We start from the raw sequence: 21,134 nt of genomic DNA, 5'->3' as shown, positions 1-21,134 counted from the left end.
AAATTATAAATAAAACGGGGGATCTCATGAAGATAGTAGATTGGTGATTACCAAAGTCTAGGAAGAGTGCGGGGAGGGAGTTGGTTAATGGATACAAACATACAGTTAGATAGGAAAAATAAAACCTGGTATTTGATAGATCAGCAGGGTGACTGTAGTTAATATTAATCTATTATGCATTTCAAAATAACTAGAAGAGAACAATTTGAATGTTACTAGCATACAGAAAAGATATAGCTGGCTGGGCGCAGTGGCTTACACCTGTAATCCCAGCACTTTGGGAGGCCAAGGCGGGCGGATCATGAGGTCAGGAGTTCGAGACCATCCTGGCTAACACGATGAAACTCCGTCTCTATTAAATACACAAAAAATTAGCCAGGCGAGGTAGTGGGCGCCTGTAGTCCCACCTACTCAGGAGGCCAAAGCAGGAGGAATGGCGTGAACCCGAGAGGTGGAGCTTGCAGTGAGCCAAGATTGCACCACTGCACTCCAGCCTGGGTGACAGAGCGAGACCCCGTCTCAAAAAAAAAAAAAGAAAGATATAGCCAGGTGCAGTGGCTCACATCTGTAATCCCAACATTTTGGGAAGCAGAGGCAGGAGGATCGCTTAAACCCAAGAATTCAAGACCAGCTTGGGCAACATAGTGAAATCCTGTCTCTACAAAAAAAAAAAAATTCTTTTTTTAATTAGCTGGGTGTGGTGGTGCACACCTGCAGTCCCAGCTACTCAGGAGGCTGAGGTGGGAGGATCCTGTGAGGCTGGGTAGGAGGTCAAGGCTGCAGTGAGCTATGATTGCACCACTGCACTCCAGACTGGGTGACAGAGCAAGACTCTGTCTCAAAAAAATAAAATAAAATAAAATAAAAGATATATATTTAAGATGATCGATATCCCAATTACCCTGATTTGATTCTATTATATCAAATTATCACATGTACCCTGTAAATACACATCTACTATGAATCAATAAAAATATAAAGTAAATATGAAAGGACACAGATCAGCTACATTGTTATCCTTGATAGAAAGAAAAAAAAATAATTTCTCATAGCATTTTATTTAGGGACTATTTGGGAATAATGACCATTATTTAGGGATGTGGAAAAAGCCATCCTCAATAAAAATCTTACAGCAAATATAGTAATGTTTCTTGTCAGTTTATGCAAAAGCTGATCCAACTAATTTAAGAAGAAATTTAAGAAGGAAGGTTGAAAAATCACCTTGCTTTATGTAACGTTGAAATTTTCTGCAATCACTGTAATCATAAGGTTTATAACACTTTTAAATGTGGGAAGAAACGCTTTGATAGCATAAGATGTGAGAGGTCATCTGAAATTAAGGATAGTGGTAGATAGAATTGAAAGCTTGAGCAAAAAGCAGAGGTTTAGAATAACTGCAGTACATTTTGAGATCTTCGAGAATAAAATGTCAAATAAGCTGACTGCAGATGAAACCCTACTCCAAAGAGTTAAAGAAACTAACAGCAGGGGGGCGGAGCAAGATGGCCGAATAGGAACAGCTCCAGTCTCCAACTCCCAGCGCGAGCGACACAGAAGACCGGTGATTTCTGCATTTTCAACTGAGGAGCGCAGCTCATCGCCAGCAACGGATCAAAGCTGGACGGAGAATGACTTTGACGAGATGAGAGAAGAAGGCTTCAGTCCATCAAATTTCTCAGAGCTAAAGGAGGAATTACGTACCCAGCGCAAAGAAACTAAAAATCTTGAAAAAAAAGTGGAAGAATTGATGGCTAGAGTAATTAATGCAGAGAAGGTCATAAACGAAATGAAAGAGATGAAAACCATGACACGAGAAATACGTGACAAATGCACAAGCTTCAGTAACCGACTCGATCAACTGGAAGAAAGAGTATCTGCGATTGAGGATCAAATGAATGAAATGAAGCGAGAAGAGAAACCAAAAGAAAAAAGAACAAAAAGAAATGAACAAAGCCTGCAAGAAGTATGGGATTATGTAAAAAGACCAAATCTACGTCTGATTGGGGTGCCTGAAAGTGAGGGGGAAAATGGAACCAAGTTGGAAAACACTCTTCAGGATATCATCCAGGAGAACTTCCCCAACCTAGTAGGGCAGGCCAACATTCAAATCCAGGAAATACAGAGAACGCCACAAAGATACTCCTCGAGAAGAGCAACTCCAAGACACATAATTGCCAGATTCACCAAAGTTGAAATGAAGGAAAAAATCTTAAGGGCAGCCAGAGAGAAAGGTCGGGTTACCCACAAAGGGAAGCCCATCAGACTAACAGCAGATCTCTTGGCAGAAACTCTACAAGCCAGAAGAGAGTGGGGGCCAATATTCAACATTCTTAAAGAAAAGAATTTTCAACCCAGAATTTCATATCCAGCCAAACTAAGTTTCATAAGTGAAGGAGAAATAAAATCCTTTACACATAAGCAAATGCTTAGAGATTTTGTCACCACTAGGCCTGCCTTACAAGAGACCCTGAAGGAAGCACTAAACATGGAAAGGAACAACCGGTACCAGCCATTGCCAAAACATGCCAAAATGTAAAGACCATCGAGGCTAGGAAGAAACTGCATCAACTAACGAGCAAAATAACCAGTTAATATCATAATGGCAGGATCAAGTTCACACATAACAATATTAACCTTAAATGTAAATGGGCTAAATGCTCCAATTAAAAGACACAGACTGGCAAACTGGATAAAGAGTCAAGACCCATCAGTCTGCTGTATTCAGGAGACCCATCTCACACGCAGAGACATACATAGGCTCAAAATAAAGGGATGGAGGAAGATTTACCAAGCAAATGGAGAACAAAAAAAAAGCGGGGGTTGCAATACTAGTCTCTGATAAAACAGACTTTAAACCATCAAAGATCAAAAGAGACAAAGAAGGCCATTACATAATGGTAAAGGGATCAATTCAACAGGAAGAGCTAACTATCCTAAATATATATGCACCCAATACAGGAGCACCCAGATTCATAAAGCAAGTCCTTAGAGACTTACAAAGAGACTTAGACTCCCATACAATAATAATGGGAGACTTCAACACTCCACTGTCAACATTAGACAGATCAACGAGACAGAAAGTTAACACGGATATCCAGGAATTGAACTCATCTCTGCAGCAAGCAGACCTAATAGACATCTATAGAACTCTCCACCCCAAATCAACAGAATATACATTCTTCTCAGCACCACATCGTACTTACTCCAAAATCGACCACGTAATTGGAAGTAAAGCACTCCTCAGCAAATGTACAAGAACAGAAATTATAACGAACTGTCTCTCAGACCACAGTGCAATCAAACTAGAACTCAGGACTAAGAAACTCAATCAAAACCACTCAACTACATGGAAACTGAACAACCTGCTCCTGAATGACTACTGGGTACATAACGAAATGAAGGCAGAAATAAAGATGTTCTTTGAAACCAATGAGAACAAAGATACAACATACCAGAATCTCTGGGACACATTTAAAGCAGTGTGTAGAGGGAAATTTATAGCACTAAATGCCCACAAGAGAAAGCAGGAAAGATCTAAAATTGACACTCTAACATCGCAATTAAAAGAACTAGAGAAGCAAGAGCAAACACATTCAAAAGCTAGCAGAAGGCAAGAAATAACTAAGATCAGAGCAGAACTGAAGGAGATAGAGACACAAAAAACTCTCCAAAAAATCAATGAATCCAGGAGTTGGTTTTTTGAAAAGATGAACAAAATTGACAGACCACTAGCAAGACTAATAAAGAAGAAAAGAGAGAAGAATCAAATCGATGCAATTAAAAATGATAAAGGGGATATCACCACCGACCCCACAGAAATACAAACTACCATCAGAGAATACTATAAACACCTCTACGCAAATAAACTGGAAAATCTAGAAGAAATGGATAATTTCCTGGACGCTTACACTCTTCCAAGACTAAACCAGGAAGAAGTTGAATCCCTGAATAGACCAATAGCAGGCTCTGAAATTGAGGCAATAATTAATAGCCTACCAACCAAAAAAAGTCCAGGACCAGATGGATTTACAGCTGAATTCTACCAGAGGTACAAGGAGGAGTTGGTACCATTCCTTCTGAAACTATTCCAATCAATAGAAAAAGAGGGAATCCTCCCTAACTCATTTTACGAGGCCAACATCATCCTGATACCAAAGCCTGGCAGAGACACAACAAAAAAAGAGAATTTTAGACCAATATCCCTGATGAACATCGATGCAAAAATCCTCAATAAAATACTGGCAAACCGGATTCAGCAACACATCAAAAAGCTTATCCACCATGATCAAGTGGGCTTCATCCCTGGGATGCAAGGCTGGTTCAACATTCGCAAATCAATAAACATAATCCAGCATATAAACAGAACCAAAGACAAGAACCACATGATTATCTCAATAGATGCAGAAAAGGCTTTTGACAAAATTCAACAGCCCTTCATGCTAAAAAAGCTCAATAAATTCGGTATTGATGGAACGTACCTCAAAATAATAAGAGCTATTTATGACAAACCCACAGCCAATATCATACTGAATGGGCAAAAACTGGAAAAATTCCCTTTGAAAACTGGCACAAGACAGGGATGCCCTCTCTCACCACTCCTATTCAACATAGTGTTGGAAGTTCTGGCTAGGGCAATTAGGCAAGAGAAAGAAATCAAGGGTATTCAGTTAGGAAAAGAAGAAGTCAAATTGTCCCTGTTTGCAGATGACATGATTGTATATTTAGAAAACCCCACTGTCTCAGCCCAAAATCTCCTTAAGCTGATAAGCAACTTCAGCAAAGTCTCAGGATACAAAATTAATGTGCAAAAATCACAAGCATTCTTATACACCAGTAACAGACAAACAGAGAGCCAAATCAGGAATGAACTTCCATTCACAATTGCTTCAAAGAGAATAAAATACCTAGGAATCCAACTTACAAGGGATGTAAAGGACCTCTTCAAGGAGAACTACAAACCGCTGCTCAGTGAAATAAAAGAGAACACAAACAAATGGAAGAACATACCATGCTCATGGATAGGAAGAATCAATATCGTGAAAATGGCCATACTGCCCAAGGTAATTTATAGATTCAATGCCATCCCCATCAAGCTACCAATGAGTTTCTTCACAGAATTGGAAAAAGCTGCTTTAAAGTTCATATGGAACCAAAAAAGAGCCCGCATCTCCAAGACAATCCTAAGTCAAAAGAACAAAGCTGGAGGCATCACGCTACCTGACTTCAAACTATACTACAAGGCTACAGTAACCAAAACAGCATGGTACTGGTACCAAAACAGAGATATAGACCAATGGAACAGAACAGAGTCCTCAGAAATAATACCACACATCTACAGCCATCCGATCTTTGACAAACCTGAGAGAAACAAGAAATGGGGAAAGGATTCCCTATTTAATAAATGGTGCTGGGAAAATTGGCTAGCCATAAGTAGAAAGCTGAAACTGGATCCTTTCCTTACTCCTTATACGAAAATTAATTCAAGATGGATTAGAGACTTAAATGTTAGACCTAATACCATAAAAATCCTAGAGGAAAACCTAGGTAGTACCATTCAGGACATAGGCATGGGCAAAGACTTCATGTCTAAAACACCAAAAGCAACGGCAGCAAAAGCCAAAATTGACAAATGGGATCTCATTAAACTAAAGAGCTTCTGCACAGCAAAAGAAACTACCATCAGAGTGAACAGGCAACCTACAGAATAGGAGAAAAGTTTTGCAATCTACTCATCTGACAAAGGGCTAATATCCAGAACCTACAAAGAACTCAAACAAATTTACAAGAAAAAAACAAACAACCCCATCAAAAAGTGGGCAAAGGATATGAACAGACATTTCTCAAAAGAAGACATTCATACAGCCAACAGACACATGAAAAAATGCTCATCATCACTGGCCATCAGAGAAATGCAAATCAAAACCACAATGAGATACCATCTCACACCAGTTAGAATGGCGATCATTAAAAAGTCAGGAAACAACAGGTGCTGGAGAGGATGTGGAGAAATAGGAACACTTTTACACTGTTGGTGGGATTGTAAACTAGTTCAACCATTATGGAAAACAGTATGGCGATTCCTCAAGGATCTAGAACTAGATGTACCATATGACCCAGCCATCCCATTACTGGGTATATACCCAAAGGATTATAAATTATGCTGCTATAAAGACACATGCACACGTATGTTTATTGCAGCACTATTCACAATAGCAAAGACTTGGAATCAACCCAAATGTCCATCAGTGACAGATTGGATTAAGAAAATGTGGCACATATACACCATGGAATACTATGCAGCCATAAAAAAGGATGAGTTTGTGTCCTTTGTAGAGACATGGATGCAGCTGGAAACCATCATTCTTAGCAAACTATCACAAGAACAGAAAACCAAACACCGCATGTTCTCACTCATAGGTGGGAACTGAACAATGAGATCACTTGGACTCAGAAAGGGGAACATCACACACCGGGGCCTATCATGGGGAGGGGGGCGGGGGGAGGGATTGCACTGGGAGTTATACCTGATGTAAATGACGAGTTGATGGGTGCAGCACACCAACATGGCACAAGTATACATATGTAACAAACCTGCACATTATGCACATGTACCCTACAACTTAAAGTATAATAATAATAAATAAATTAAAAAAAAAAAAAAAAGAAACTAACAGCAGATATTCTTGAGTTTCCTGGATGACACATAAGAAATAACTTGCTGAAAAGCTGAAATTTCCTTTGCTATTAATAGTAAGAAAACAAAACTGACTAAAATCAGTTGACACCAAAATGGCCAATTAGAGTTTGCGCAGAATGAATTTGCTGACATTACAGCCTGAATTTCCACCATGTGTTTTTTATTAACTCTCCCTGAATTTGCACATGGGACCCATGAGGAAGCATGAAGAGATAAGTACACATGCCTGAGGACTTTCCAGACCTCCGTTTCCTTCCACCAATCACCTACTAATTTCAGAATGCACCCCCTGAAGTTTTCTAATAAAAATACTGCCTTGAAGCCAGCATAGGGAGACAGATTTGAGCTGGACTCCTGTCTCTTTGTTGGTTGACTTGCAATAAAAAGCTTCTTGGCTGGGTGTGGTGGCTCATGCTTTTAAATCCTAGCAGTTTTGGAGTCTGAGGTGGGAAGATCACTTGTGCTCAGGAGTTTGAGACCAACCTGGACAATATAGTGAAATCCCATCTCTACCGAAAAAAATTTTTTAAATTTAAATTAGCTGAGTGTGATGGCACATGCCTGAAGTCCCAGCTACTTGGAAGAGGGAGGCGGGAGGATCATTTGAGCCTGGCAGATTGAGGTGGAAGTGATCCATGATTGAGCCACTGCACTCCAGGCTAGGCAACAGAGCAAGACCTTATCTGAAAAAAAAAAAAAAAAAAAAAAAAGCATTTCTTTTTTCTTTTCTCAAAAACCCAATGTCATAGTATTTGCTGCAATCACATTGGGCAGTGAGCCTCTTTTGCTTGATAACAAAGATATACATAATTCATTGGATTCAATTTACTTTAAAAATAAGCAAGCCAGGCACATTGGTTCATGCTTGTAATCCCAGCACTTTGGGAGGCCGAGGTAGGCAGATCACCTGAGTTAAGGAGTTTGAGACCAGCCTGGCCAACATGGTGAAACCCTGTCTCTACCAAAAATACAAAAAAATAGCTGGGTATGGTGGTGGGTGCCTGTAATCCCAGCTACTTGGGAGGCTGAGGCAGGAGAATCACTTGAACCCAGGAGGCAGAGATTGCAGTGAGCCAAGATCGTGCCACTGCACTCCAGCCTTGGCGACAAGAGCAAGACTTCGTCTCAAAAAAAAAAAAAAAGGCAAAGCAAAATTAACAAAAAATGTTCCATAGCCTACCTGACTACTCACATAAGCGATTAGATTACGGAATATACATTTGTAGTTCATCGAGAATAAAAAGTCAAATAAGTTTGTGATGAAATATATAGTATAGTAATGGACCCATAATTTCAGAAAGCTAAAAGGTTGCCCTTTTTTTAAAAAAATGGTAGATTAAACCCCATAAGTACTGCTTTAGTGGCATGCTGTAAATCCTGATTTACTGTGTTTTCATTTTATTTGTTGAAAATATTTTTTTATTTTCCTTTGAAACTTCCTCTTTAGAGTAATGATTATTTAGAAATGTGTTATTTAGAAGTTATGACAGTTTTCAACGATTTCTTGGTCTTAGATAATGTATCATGTGCACTTGAAAAGAATATGCATTCTGCGCTTGTTGGGTTGAATGTTCTATAAATGTCCATTAGATCCAGTTGACTGATGGTGGTAACATCAATATGTGGCTTCCAAGGTTTCCCTGGGGATCATCTCTACCCCCGTCAGCCCAAAGGGAGAAAGATCATGAAGAAAACTGTGTGGAATGTTTTTATGACATCACTTCCACTCAAATTCTATTGGTTAGAACTCAGTCATATGGCTTCACCTAAAGGTATGAGAAGCTGGATCATGTAGTCTGACTTTTTGCCCGGGAAGAAGAGGAAAATATATTTAGACGAACAACCAGAAATCTCTTTCTATTCTCTGGAAGAGCTTGTATAAGATAAGAAATACTTGAATCATGGGTATACAGTAGAAATTGTAAAGTTATTGGGGCTTTCTATTTTCTTTGGGGGAAATTTTGTAACTACTGATTCAGTTTAATGGATACCGTTCCTATATGTTTTCTATTACTTCTTGAGTCACTTTTTGTTACTTTTTAGGTATACATTATTTTTTATAAGTTTTCAAATATATTAGCATAAATTCATTGAAAGTATTTATTTTAACTTCTGCTCTATCTGTAATTATGTTCTTTCTTCATTTTTAATATTATTTATTTATGCCTTCTTTTTTTTTTTTTTTTTTTTTTGAGACGGGAGTCTTGCTCTGTTGCCCAGGCTGGAGTGCAGTGGCCGGATCTCAGCTCACTGCAAGCTCCGCCTCCTGGGTTTACGCCATTCTCCTGCCTCAGCCTCCCGAGTAGCTGGGACTACAGGCACCTGCCACCTCGCCCAGCTAGTTTTTTGTATTTTTTAGTAGAGACGGGGTTTCACCGTGTTAGCCAGGATGGTCTCGATCTTCTGACCTCGTGATCTGCCCGTCTCGGCCTCCTAAAGTGCTGGGATTACAGGCTTGAGCCACCGCGCCTGGACTATTTTTTTCATTTGGTTAATTTTACTAGAGATTTGTTCATTGTATTAGTCTTTACCAAGAATCATAAATTTTATTTCATTAATTTCTGTTCTTTATTATTTTCTTCCTCTACTTTCTTTGGGTTTATTTTGCTGGTCTTTTTCATCTTGTAATTTGTATGCTAAGCTCATTAGTTTTCAAACTTCTTTTCTAATATATGCATTTAGGGCCATATATTTTCCTTAAATTTGGCTCCAGCTGTGTTCCTATGAGTATTTATGCATAGTATTTTCATTATTATCTAGTCCTGTGTATTTTCTAGGTTCTACTGATTTCTTCTTTAATCAATGAGTTATTTACAATGTGATTTTAAATTTCCCCAAGCATGGGAGCTTTTCTTAGGGTATATTTTAGGTTATTAATGTAGGGATTAATTGCATTATTGTCAGAGAACATGGTATATATAATAATGATATTATAAAACTTGTTGAGTCTTAACCAGGTACAGTGGCTCACACTTGGAATTCCAGCACTTTGAGAGGCCGAGGTGGGAGGATCCCTTGAGGCCAGGAGCTCAAGACGAACCTGGGCAACACAGGGAGACTCCCTCTCTACAAAAAAATTAAAAATTAGCCAGGGATGGTGGCACACATGTTTAGTCCTAGATACTTAGGAGGCTGAGGTGGGAGGATTAGTTGAGCCCAGGACTTCAAGACTATAATGAGCTACAATCATGCCACTGCACTCCAGCCTGGGCAACAGAGTGAGATCTTGTCTCAAAAGAAAAAAAAACCCATAAAAACCACGGAACAAACAAAAACTTGTTGAGTCTTGCTTTATGGCCTGATATTATTATATGCATGTTAAGTTTCAGATGTCTTTCCCTTTTTTTTTTGACTGAGTCTCAGTCACCCAGGCTGCAGTGCAGTGGTGCAATCTCTGCTCACTGCAACCTCTGCCTCCTGGGTTCGAGCAACTCTCCTGCCTCAGCTGCTCTGATAACTGGGGACCACAGGTGCGCACCATCACCCCTGGTTAATCTTGTGTATTTTTAGTAGAGATGGGATTTCACCATATTGGCCATGCTGGCCTTGAATTCCTGACCTCAGGTGATCTGCCTGCCTTGGCCTCCCAAACTGCTGGGATTACAGGCATGAGCCACTGTGCCCAGCCATTATGTTATTAATTTCTTATAATGTTATCTTATTTATTCCTTGCTGTAATTCTGTGAGATAGTATGATTCTCATTTTTCAGGTGAGAACATTAAGATCCACCCAATATCATGAGTAGCTTTTCAAAGTTCAGGATCCAGTTAGGGTTTTTGTTTTTTTTTTTTTTTTTTTTTGAGACGGAGTCTCACTCTGCCGCCCAGGCTGGAGTGCAGTGGTGCAATCTCAGCTCACTGCAAGGCTCCGCCTCCCGGGTTCACGCCATTCTCCTGCCTCAGCCTCCCGTCTAGCTGGGACTACAGGTGCCCACCACCGCACCCGGCTAATTTTTTGTATTTTTAGTAGAGACAGGGTTTCACCGTGTTAGCCAGGATGGTCTCGATCTCCTGACCTTGTGATCCACCCATCTCGGCCTCCCAAAGTGCTGGGATTACAGGCGTCAGCCACCACGCCCCGCCTCAGTTAGGCTTATATCAGATCAAAGCAGACACTAACTATAAACAATTAGTATGGTCCACTTTACATACTGGCTGCATATCAGCCCAGCATATATTTCATTATAGATTTTTAAACCTCAGAGTGAGGATTATTCTTATTTTAAACAGCTTTTTATCCCCCGTTGGTCCCCCATGCAATGTTTCACACATATTTGCTGTTCAACAGATATTTGTTGATTGGGCTAAACCACTTATATACAGCATAAACCTAAGAATGAAATCTGACAAAACTCAAGAAGAGCAAAATAAACAGGTAGTTTGTGAATATTCAAAAATAAAAGCAGGACTTACAGTTCTGGAAACATTGCCAAAATTAATCTGAAAATACTCCTGGTACAAATACTAAGTACTTCTGATTTAATATATAGGTCTATAACATATAAATATATAACACATAAATATATAAATATGTGAATATAGATGGGCTGAGGAAGAAGGACCTACAAATGCAATTATAGACATAGAATTGGGAGGAAAACCAAGTGAATTTAAGTTATAGACATTAAGGCAAGAGAGGGAGAAAAGTCAGTAGTGACTTTTGGATTTTGTGTTAATGAAGTTCTTCATCACTGTGGAAATAGAACTTGTATGGAAGTAGAAATTTTTATTTTAATAAGTTTGGCTATAAATGGTAAGAAAAGGGCCATTGTAAGCTGGAGGGTGCTGTAGTGACAGAGTTTTATTTATTTTCATATGGAAAAGTCATAATCAGGTTTAAGACTTAATCCCTTTGACTAGGCTATTTCTTACAGTCTAAATCTTAAGATTCGGCTCAAGTGTCATTTCTGGAAAACTGTTTTTGCATTGGGCCAAACTGCCTCTGTTGTTACAGCACTGTAAACAGGTTATTCTCATAACACTCAGGATATTTTAAGGAACAGATATGTTTAAATTACTTGTCCCCTTCTAGATTGTATGCTCCATAATCATGTGTTACTCCCCTTCCCCTTCCCCATCCCCTTCCCCTCCCCCTCCCCATCCCCTCCTCCTCCCCCACCTCCCTCCTCCTCCCCCTCTCCCCCCCTCCCCCTCCTTCTCCTTCTCCTTCTCCTTCTCCTTCTCCTTCTCCTTCTCCTTCTCCTTCTTCTTCTTCTTCAACGAAGTCTTGTTCTGTCACCCAGGCTGGAGTGCAGCATTGCAATCTCGGCTCAGTGCAATCTCCGCCTCTCGGGTTCAAGCTATTCTCCTGTCTCAGCCTCCCAAGTAGCTGGGATTACAGATGTGCACAACAACGTCTGGCTAATTTTTTGTTTTGTTTTGTTTTTAGCAGAGATGGGGTTTCACCATGTTGGCCAGGCTGGTCTCAAACTCCTCACCTCAGATGATCTGCCTGACTCAGCCTCCCAAAGTGCTGCGATTACTGGTGTGAGCCACCATGCCCCACCTGTTACTTATCTTTGAATCACCAGTTCTTGACTAGTATTTGGCAACAGAAAATTATCAGGCAATGTTTAACTATGCAGCCTTGAAAAAAAAACAACAACTTTCTCCTATCTTTCTGTAGATCTTCCTATGTCTTTATTTTGTATTATTCTTCCATTATAACACCCATAATACTTTTAAATTGAACTTAAAAAATATGTACGTCCTTCCTACTAAGCAGCATACTTCTTGGGGGGAAGAACCTTTTATTATCCATTTTTTAATACTAGCATCTATCATTTATCCATTGAATATTTAATCATTTATTGAGTAACCAGTCATTATTCTAAACTCTGAGAATACTATAGTGGAAAAGACTTATGTTCTATTGGCTCTGAGAAGACAGACAACAGACAATAAACCAATGAATAAAGAATATTATTAATGATTGTTATTAAAGACAAAGAAATAGAGTGATATAATAGAGTAACTATTGAAAGTGGGGAATTACTTTAGATAGGATACTTAAGAGTGGAGTCAAAAAAAGTAAAAATACTATCTTTGTATATAATATGACTTTATGATATATATTGACTAAACCTTCAGAGTAGGAGCAGAACTTAGTGATCGCACAGTCAAGCCTTCTCATTTTACAAATTGATTTAGACAGAAAGCAAGACTTGTTGAAGGTATTAGCAAATATGTAATTTTTCCTTCCCGTAGTAAAATGTTTTGCAAACTTTCATGTTCTTTATATCTCATTGAAATTCCCCTGAGAGGTAAATGATTCATTTAAACCAGGGGCTGGAATGGTGTACTAATCACACCTATTTTCTGTCCTAATAGAGAATTTTTAAGGAGAGGAAAGGTAGGAGGGCAGAGATTCTCAGAGCTGAAAGTTAAGTGGGCTATAAACACAGTGATAAAAATATAGAAGGTGCTACAAGGAGACTTGTAATGTCTGAATAGATGAGTCAGGAATTATATATGAAGCCTAAAAATTTTTTTCTGATTTTTCTAAGATATTCGTGGTAGAAAATTTGATACACAGAAAGGTCTAGAGTGAAAATTGTACCTATAAGCCCTTACCCCAGGAATAATCAATGTTGATTATTTTCTTTATACAAATAGTTTTTCAACTCTCTCTCCCTCTCTCTCTCTCTCTTTTTTTTTTTTAAACAAAATTGAGATTATATTATGTCTATAGTTTTTAAATATTTGATAAAAGGAAACCAGCCTTGGCAAAAAAAGTGAGACTCTGTCTCTAAAAAAAATTTAAAAGATTAGCCAGGAATGGTGGCATGTGCCTGTAGTCCTAGTTACTTGGGAGGCCAAGGCGGGAGGATCAGAGGATCGCTTGAGCCCCAGGAGTTCAAGGCTATAGTGAGCAATGATTGTGCCACTGCATTCCAGCCTGGGCAACAAAGTCAGGCCTTGTCTCCAACACATATTGGAGAAAAGCAGAAAAATGAAAAGGAAAAAGAATAGTAAACACCCATGTAATCTCCTCATAAATGAACATTTTTTTGCTGATGTAAGCTTCAGATCTGTAATTTTTTTTTTTTTTTTTTAGATAGAGTCTTGCTCTGTTGCCAGGCTATAATGCAGTGGTGCAATCTCAGCTCACTGCAACCTCCAACTCCCTGGTTCAAGCGATTCCCCTGCCTCAGCCTCCCGAGTAGCTGGGATTACAGGCACACGCCACCACACTCAGCTAATTTTTGTATTTTTAGTACAGATGGGGTTTCACCGTGTTGGCCAGGATGGTTTCGATCTTCTGACCTCATGGTCCGCCCACCTCAGCCTCCCAAAATGAACCACCGTGCCTTGCCCAGATCTGTAATTTTTTTAGAAAAATCAAATATCGGGCATGGTGGCTCATGCCTGTAACCTCAGCTACTTAGGAAGCTGAGATGGGAGAATCACTTGAGACCAGGAGTTCAAGACCAGCCTGGGCAATATAGGGAGACCCTCCCCCAACTTACCCACCACTCCATAAAGGCTGCTGCGAAGGTAGTGAGTCTTAATTGATTGTGCACAGTCAGGTGCAGATCGAACTCCTTGTTCAGTTCTTTCTTCTCTTATCACTACTGCACTTGGCGAGTCTAAAAAAGTGTTTAAAAAAAAGAAAAAGCAATGAAATATTATAGATAAAGTCTAAGTTTGTGTTCTATTCACAGTGCCATCCATCGCTTTCCCCAACGAAAGACAACTAATATTAAAAGTTGGTGTACTTTAACACTTTTTAAATATTTAATTGTTAAAAATACTATTATTTTGTGTTTTCTTTAAATGTGCATAAGTGAAATCAGTACATAGTTGGGATCATTGAATATACATTTATAGAACTTGCCTTTTTATATTATTTTTTCAGTTTTATTCATACTGACACATATAGATCTAGTTTTTGATAAGTCATAAGTGGTAAGTTTGATGAAGTTTCAGTCAACAGACCTATAGAAGCAACACCCAGATCAAGAAACAGAACATTACCAACATCCCAGATTTCCCCCTGATGTCAGTGTTTGAACTTTATGTCTGCCTTCTTTTGCTCCACATTACGTTTATAAAATTTATCCATTTTGTTGTGCATAGTTGTAGTTTATTCTTTCTCATTGCAGTAAATATTTTGTTTTCTTTAATTAATTCAACTTTTAAATTTATCCATTCAACTATTGATTGGCATTTAGACAGTTTCCAATTTGTGGGCTATGTCAAGTAGTGCTCCTACAAATATTTTAGTACGTGTTTTTGGGAACACATGTATGCTCCTCAGTTGGGTATTTGTCTAAGAGTTGAATTGCTGGATCATAAGTATGCATGTGTTCAGCTTTCATAATAGGGATAAACAATTTTTTAAAGTATTTTACCAAATTACATTCTCAACACCAGTGAATGAGAGTTCAGGCTACTCTGCCTCCTTGCCAGCACTTCATATTCTCTTTTTCATTTTAGGCACTGTATATAGTGGTCATAGTATCTCATTGTGGTTTAATTTTCACTTCCTTAATGATTAATAACATTTTTACATGTTTATCGGCCATTTAGATTCTCTTTTATGATACTCTTAAAATTTTGGTTGTTTTGTTTTTTTTAAATTGACATAATTATGCACATTTATGGGGTACAGTGTGATATTTTGATACATGTGTACAATGTGTAATACTCAAATCAGTGTTATTGGGCTATCCCTCACCTCACACATTTATCTTTGTATTTAGAATATTACCATGCTTTTCTTCTAGCTATTTTGAAATATATAATACATTATTGTTAACTGTTGTCACCCTGGTCTGCCTTTAAACATTAGAGAACATATTCCTTCTAACTGTATGTTTGTACCCATTAACCAACTTCTCGTCATCCTCCCCTCCCCTACTCCCTTCCCAGTCTCTGGTAACCACCATTTTACTCTCTTCCTCATGAGATCCCCTTTTTAAGCTCCTACATATGAATGAGAATTTACAATTTTTGTCTTTCTTTTCCTGGCTTATTTCACTTTTGACTTCCAGTCCCATCCATGTTGCTGCAAATGTTTTATTTGTTTTTAGGACTGAATAATATTCCATTGTGTGTATATACCACATTTTCTTTATTCATTCATTTATTGATGGACACCTAGGTTGATTCCATATCTTGGCTATTGTGAATAATGCTGCAACAAATACAGGGGTACAGATGTCACTTTGGTATACTGATTTCCTTTCCTTTCCTTTGAATATATATGCAGAAGTGGAATTGCTGAATCATATGGTAGTTTTATTTTTAGGTTTTTGAGAAAACTCCATATTGTTTTTCATAATGGCTGTACTATTTTGCATTCTCACCAACAGTCTATAAGGGTTCCCCTTTCTCTGCATCCTTGCCAGCATTTGTTATTTTTTGTTTTTTTGATAATAGCCATTCTAACCAGGGTAAGATAATATCTCATTGTGGTTTTGATTTGCATTTCCCTGATGATAGTGATGCTGAACATTTTTTCATATACCTGTTGGTCATTTGTGTATCTTTTGAGAAATGTCTATTCAGATCATTTTCCCATTTTTAATCAGATTATATTTCTTTGATGCTGAGTTGAGTTCCTTGTATATTTTAAATATTAATCCCTTGTCAGACTAATAGTTTGCAAATATTTTCTGCCATTCTACTGGTTGTCTCTTCGCTTTGTTGATTGTTTCCTTTGCTGTGCAGAAGCTTTTTAGTTTGATATAATCTCATTTATCTATTTTTGCTTCTGTTACCTGTGCTTTGGAGGTCTTATTCATAAAACCTTTTCTCAAACCATTGTCCTGAAGCATTTCCCCTATTATTTTTTCTAGTTGTTTTATAGTTTGGGCTCTTACATTTAAGTCTTTAATCCATTTTGAGTTGATGTTTGTATATGGTGAGAGATAAGGGTCTTCTGCAGATAGAGAGCCAGTTTTCCCTGCAAGAGGTTGTTCTTTCCCCAGTGAGTGTTCCTGGCACTTTGGCAAAAATCAGTTGGCTGTAGGCATGTAGATTTATTTCTGGGTTCTCTATCCTGTTCCATTGGCCTATGTTTCTGGTTTTTATGCCAATGCTATGCTGTTTTGGTTATTATAGCATTGTAGTATATTTTGAAGTCAGATAGTGTGATACCTCCAACTTTTTTTTTTCCCCCCTCAGGATTGCTTTAGCTATTCAGGGTGTTTTGTGGTTTCATACACATTTTATAATTTTTTCCTATTTCTGTGAAGAATTTCATTGTTATTTTGACATGGATTGTATTGAATCTGTAGATTGCTTTGGTTACCCTTAAACTTTTAACATCTATACTTAACTGTTTTTCTAAAAAAAAATCTAAAGATATTCACCGCCTGTATTCCTCACCCAATCTAGATGATAAAGTACCTTAGCAACATTTAAATTACTACTATTCCCCCACTTACCAGTTCTATTCTTTTGGGAAAGTTATTTAGCCTCAATTTGCCTCATCTGTTTTCTCATTGTAAAGTGCAGAAATCATAGTATTTAACTTATAGAATTTGGAGAAGTAAATAAGTTAATGTTTATAAAGCACTTTGAATAGTGCCTGGCATATAGTATTTGCAGTGTAAATGTTAGATATATTTTTCATATATAGCATCATTATAACTTATTTAATTGATTTCCCAATTTGGGGCGTTTGGAGTTTTTATATTAAAAGTATCACTTTCAGAAATAATCTTATATAAACTTTTTGTACCACTAATTAATTCCTGAATGTAGACATTTCTAATCTCAAAGAAAACCAAGATTTGACAGGCACTATCTTGAAGCTGGAAATTACTTAGGAAACAATAAAAATATGGAAATGACAAAAGACTTTATCATGTCATATTCTTAGTGGAACTTGATAATACATTCACACAAAGATCTTCAATTAGTTTTATACTCAGTCTTTTCCCAAAATAATATACTCCTCAGTTGTCTTAAGGTTCAAGTTCTATAAAGCCTCCTAAGAAAGTTTTCTTTCTCAGCTGGGCGCGATGGCTTACTCCTGTAATCCCAGCACTGTGCGAGGCCAAGGCGGGTGAATCACTTGAGGTCAGGAGTTAGAGACCAGCCTGGCCAACACAGTAAAACCCCATGTCTACTAAAAATACAAAAATTAGCCAGGCATGGTGGTGTGCACCTGTAGTCCCAGCTACTTGGGAGGGTGAGGCAGGAGAACCGCTTGAACCCGGGAGTCGGAGGTTGCAGTGAGCCGAGATCTCACCACTGTACTCCAGCCTGGGTGACAGAGCGTCTTGCTCAAAACAAACAAACAAAAAAAAACAAAAACAGAAATCTTTCTTTCCGTCTTTCGCTTTTTGAAAGCTTTCTACGGTTTACTTTATGAAGATTTCAGAATCTTAATGAAGACTTGACCAACCTATAATTACTCCATGCCTTCTTCATTCCTATTTTTAATACATACCAGAATTATGATAATTTGTAGCAAGGATAAGATAACAGGAAAAAAACAAACAAACAGAGGTCTGGCTTTAATTTGCTGCATAACCTTAGTTTATAACTTTTCTTTCGTGGACCTCAGTTTTGCCATCTGTAAAATGAAGGGTAATACCATATAATTCCTATAGGCTTTTCCAATTATAAAATTGGTGATATACTTTTACTTTATATTACTTTCATTTAGCTTTTTTTTTTTTTTTTTTTTTTTTTTTTTTTTTTTTTTTGAGAGGTTTTGCTTTGTTGCCCAGGCCAGAGTACCGTGGGGCAATTTTAGTTCACTGTAACCTCAAATTCCTGGGCTCAAGCAATCCTCCCGCCTCAGCCTCCCAAGTAGCTGGGACTAACAGGCGGGTGCCATCACACCTGGCTAATTTTTTTTTTCTTTTTTCTTTTTTTGAGATGGAGTCTCGCAGTGTCGCCCATGCTCGAGTGCAGTGGTACTATCTCGGTTTACTAAAACTTCCACCTCCTGGGTTCCAGTGATTCTCCTGCCTCAGCCTCCTGAGTAGCTGGGACTACAGGCACGTACCACCATGCCTGACTAATTTCTGTATTTTTAGTAGAGACGGAGTTTCACCATGTTGGCCAGGCTGGTCTCAAACTCCTGACCTCAGGTGCTCCGCGGGTCTCAGCCTCCTAAAGTGCTGGGATTACAGACGTGAACCACGGCGCCCGACCCCTGGTTAATTGTTTTTTAATTTTTTGTAGAGATGGTATTTCACTCTATGGCTGGGCTTGTATCCAACTCCTGGCTTCAAGATCCTTCCGCCTCAGCCTCCCAAAGTGTTGAGATTACAGGCATGAGCCGCCACGCCCATCCTCATTTTACCTTTTAGATAAAACTTATAAAGATTTCTAAGATCTTAATATTTGTTACTTTATTACCCTTATCTGCCTCCTTATAGAGATTGATAACACAAATCTTAAAATGAAAATCTTAAAAAGTCTTATGTTGGAGGGCTGCCAGTAATGATACTGGAGAAAAAAAAAGCTAGACTGAGAAGGAAGAAAAACAGATAACAAGGTGGTGGCAGCTGTACAAACACAAACGAAACCTAGGTTTCAAATACTGGCATCATCAAAGAAATGTGCCCTGGGCCATAATCATCAGGAAGCCCTGTGTAATTCTCCAGTCCAGGGTCGTGGAGTTTATTAGAATTGCACAGGACTAGAATTCCCATCTCCCAATCTCCTAGTTAATGTCTTAACACTACAACGTGCTATATCATTTGAAGTATATCATTTAATTTTACCTAGAGAATAAAAATACACGTGTGAAATAATCTTTTGTAATTTATTTGTATAGGTTTTTTTAATTACTTAACCTATTTTCTGGCTGCTGGTGCGGTTACTTTGGGAATTGGTTTCTTTGCTTTGGCATCAGCTTTGTGGTTCCTGATTTGCAAACGAAGGTAAGGTTTATTCGAATATTTCTTTAACCTTTTTTTCTTTTAAAAATTCAATAAAGGACTTTTTCAAATGGTAGTAAACTTAAATAACTATGACAGTATTGATTGTGATGTTTGGGATTTGGTTATAGACCCTTTGGTTGGGGATAGAAGGCTTTACATTTTTTAAGTAGCCTGAAAAAAGAAGTACTGGTAATAGGAATGTTCATGCATTAAAATTTTAAAGGATAACAAGATCTACTTTCTTTTTCTTTTTCTTTTTTTCCCCCCCTTTTCTTGAGACAGAGTCTTGCTCTGTCGCCCAGGCTGGAGTGCAGTGTCACGATCTTGGCTCACTGCAAACTCTACCTCCTGGGTTCAAGATTTTCTCCTGTCTCAGCCTCCTGAGTAGCTGGGATTACAGGCTCGCTACACCATGCCCATCTATTTTTGTATTTTTAGTAGAGACGGAGTTTCACCATGTTGGCCAGGCTGGTCTCGAACTCCTGACCTCAGATGATCCGCCCGCCTGAGCCTCCCAAAGTGCTGGGATTACAGGTGGGAGCCACCGCGCCGACCCTTTATTTTCTAGAAGACATGGGTTTGATTGTAAGCGAAGGTGAAAATGTTTTTTTAAATTGACTCCCAGTTTTAGAGATTGAAAACATCACAGAAAAGGAAAGAAACTTTTTCTTTAGGAGATATTTCAGAAAAAAGCTGACTGAATGCCCTGGTATGGTCTGAAAGTAGTCTTTTGCCAGAAACAGAAAAAAGATCATTTGACACCTGAATTCCTTTCAACTGTAAAACTTGGTGTTTCTAATTATTTAATCATTTCAGGCCGGGTGCGGTGGCTCATGCCTGTAAGCCCAGCACTTTGGGAGGCCAAGGTGGGCGGATCACCTGGGGTCAGGAATTTGAGACTAGCCTGGCCAAAATGGTGAAGCCCTGTCTCTACTAACGATAAAAAAATTAGCCAGATGTAGTGGCACACACCTGTAGTCCCAGCTGGTCAGGAGGCAAAGAGAGGAGAATCGCTTGAACCCAGGAGGTAGAGGTTGCAGTGAGCCGAGATCGTGCCATTACACTCCAGCCGGGGTGAAAAGAGTGAAACTCCGTCTCAAAAATAAACACATACATATATATACACATACATATATACATAAATTCAGTGTTTGCATTGTCTAATGTTTAAAATATATAAATTGTAACATAATCTTCCCACACAGTCTCCCGGTGCTCCCTGCTTCAAATGAATACACACTACCCATCTACATTCAGAAGTCAGAAACCGAGAAATTATTCACTTATTCATTCTTTCAACAAATATTTATTAGGTGCTTGCCATTGTTCTAGGTATTGAGGATACAACTGTGAGCAAGTTAAACAAGTTTCTGTTTCATAGATTTGCAATGCCACTAGCAGGGGGCAGATAATGAATAAATAAAGTAGTCAGGATATGTGTGTACTAAGGTAGGTTGTATTTAATCTAAGATCTGAGTTAGAAGGAACCAGACATATGAAGACTTTTAAACTGAAAGCAGAGTAAATACAAAGACCCTAAGGAATGGTCTTGACATGTTTAACAAACAGAAAGAAGGCCAATGTGA

The 21,134-nt window shown here is 38.5% G+C and overlaps 1 protein-coding gene across 1 annotated transcript in view; it reads left to right on the top strand.

The window, feature by feature from the left end:
* C1H1orf185 (chromosome 1 C1orf185 homolog) overlaps positions 1–21,134 on the top strand; it is a 69,176-nt gene that overhangs the window by 12,576 nt on the left and 35,466 nt on the right. Inside the window, exon 2 of the mRNA XM_077983190.1 lies at positions 19,443–19,548. Within this exon, the coding sequence (XP_077839316.1) occupies positions 19,443–19,548 (106 nt within the window). The remainder of the gene's footprint in view (positions 1–19,442; positions 19,549–21,134) is intronic.

This window comes from Macaca mulatta, chromosome 1 (assembly GCF_049350105.2).
Source record: "Macaca mulatta isolate MMU2019108-1 chromosome 1, T2T-MMU8v2.0, whole genome shotgun sequence".
Classification (NCBI taxonomy): Eukaryota; Metazoa; Chordata; class Mammalia; order Primates; family Cercopithecidae; genus Macaca; species Macaca mulatta.
The sequence above is the reverse complement of the archived record's forward strand: the minus strand, read 5'-3'. Positions and strand labels throughout refer to the sequence as shown.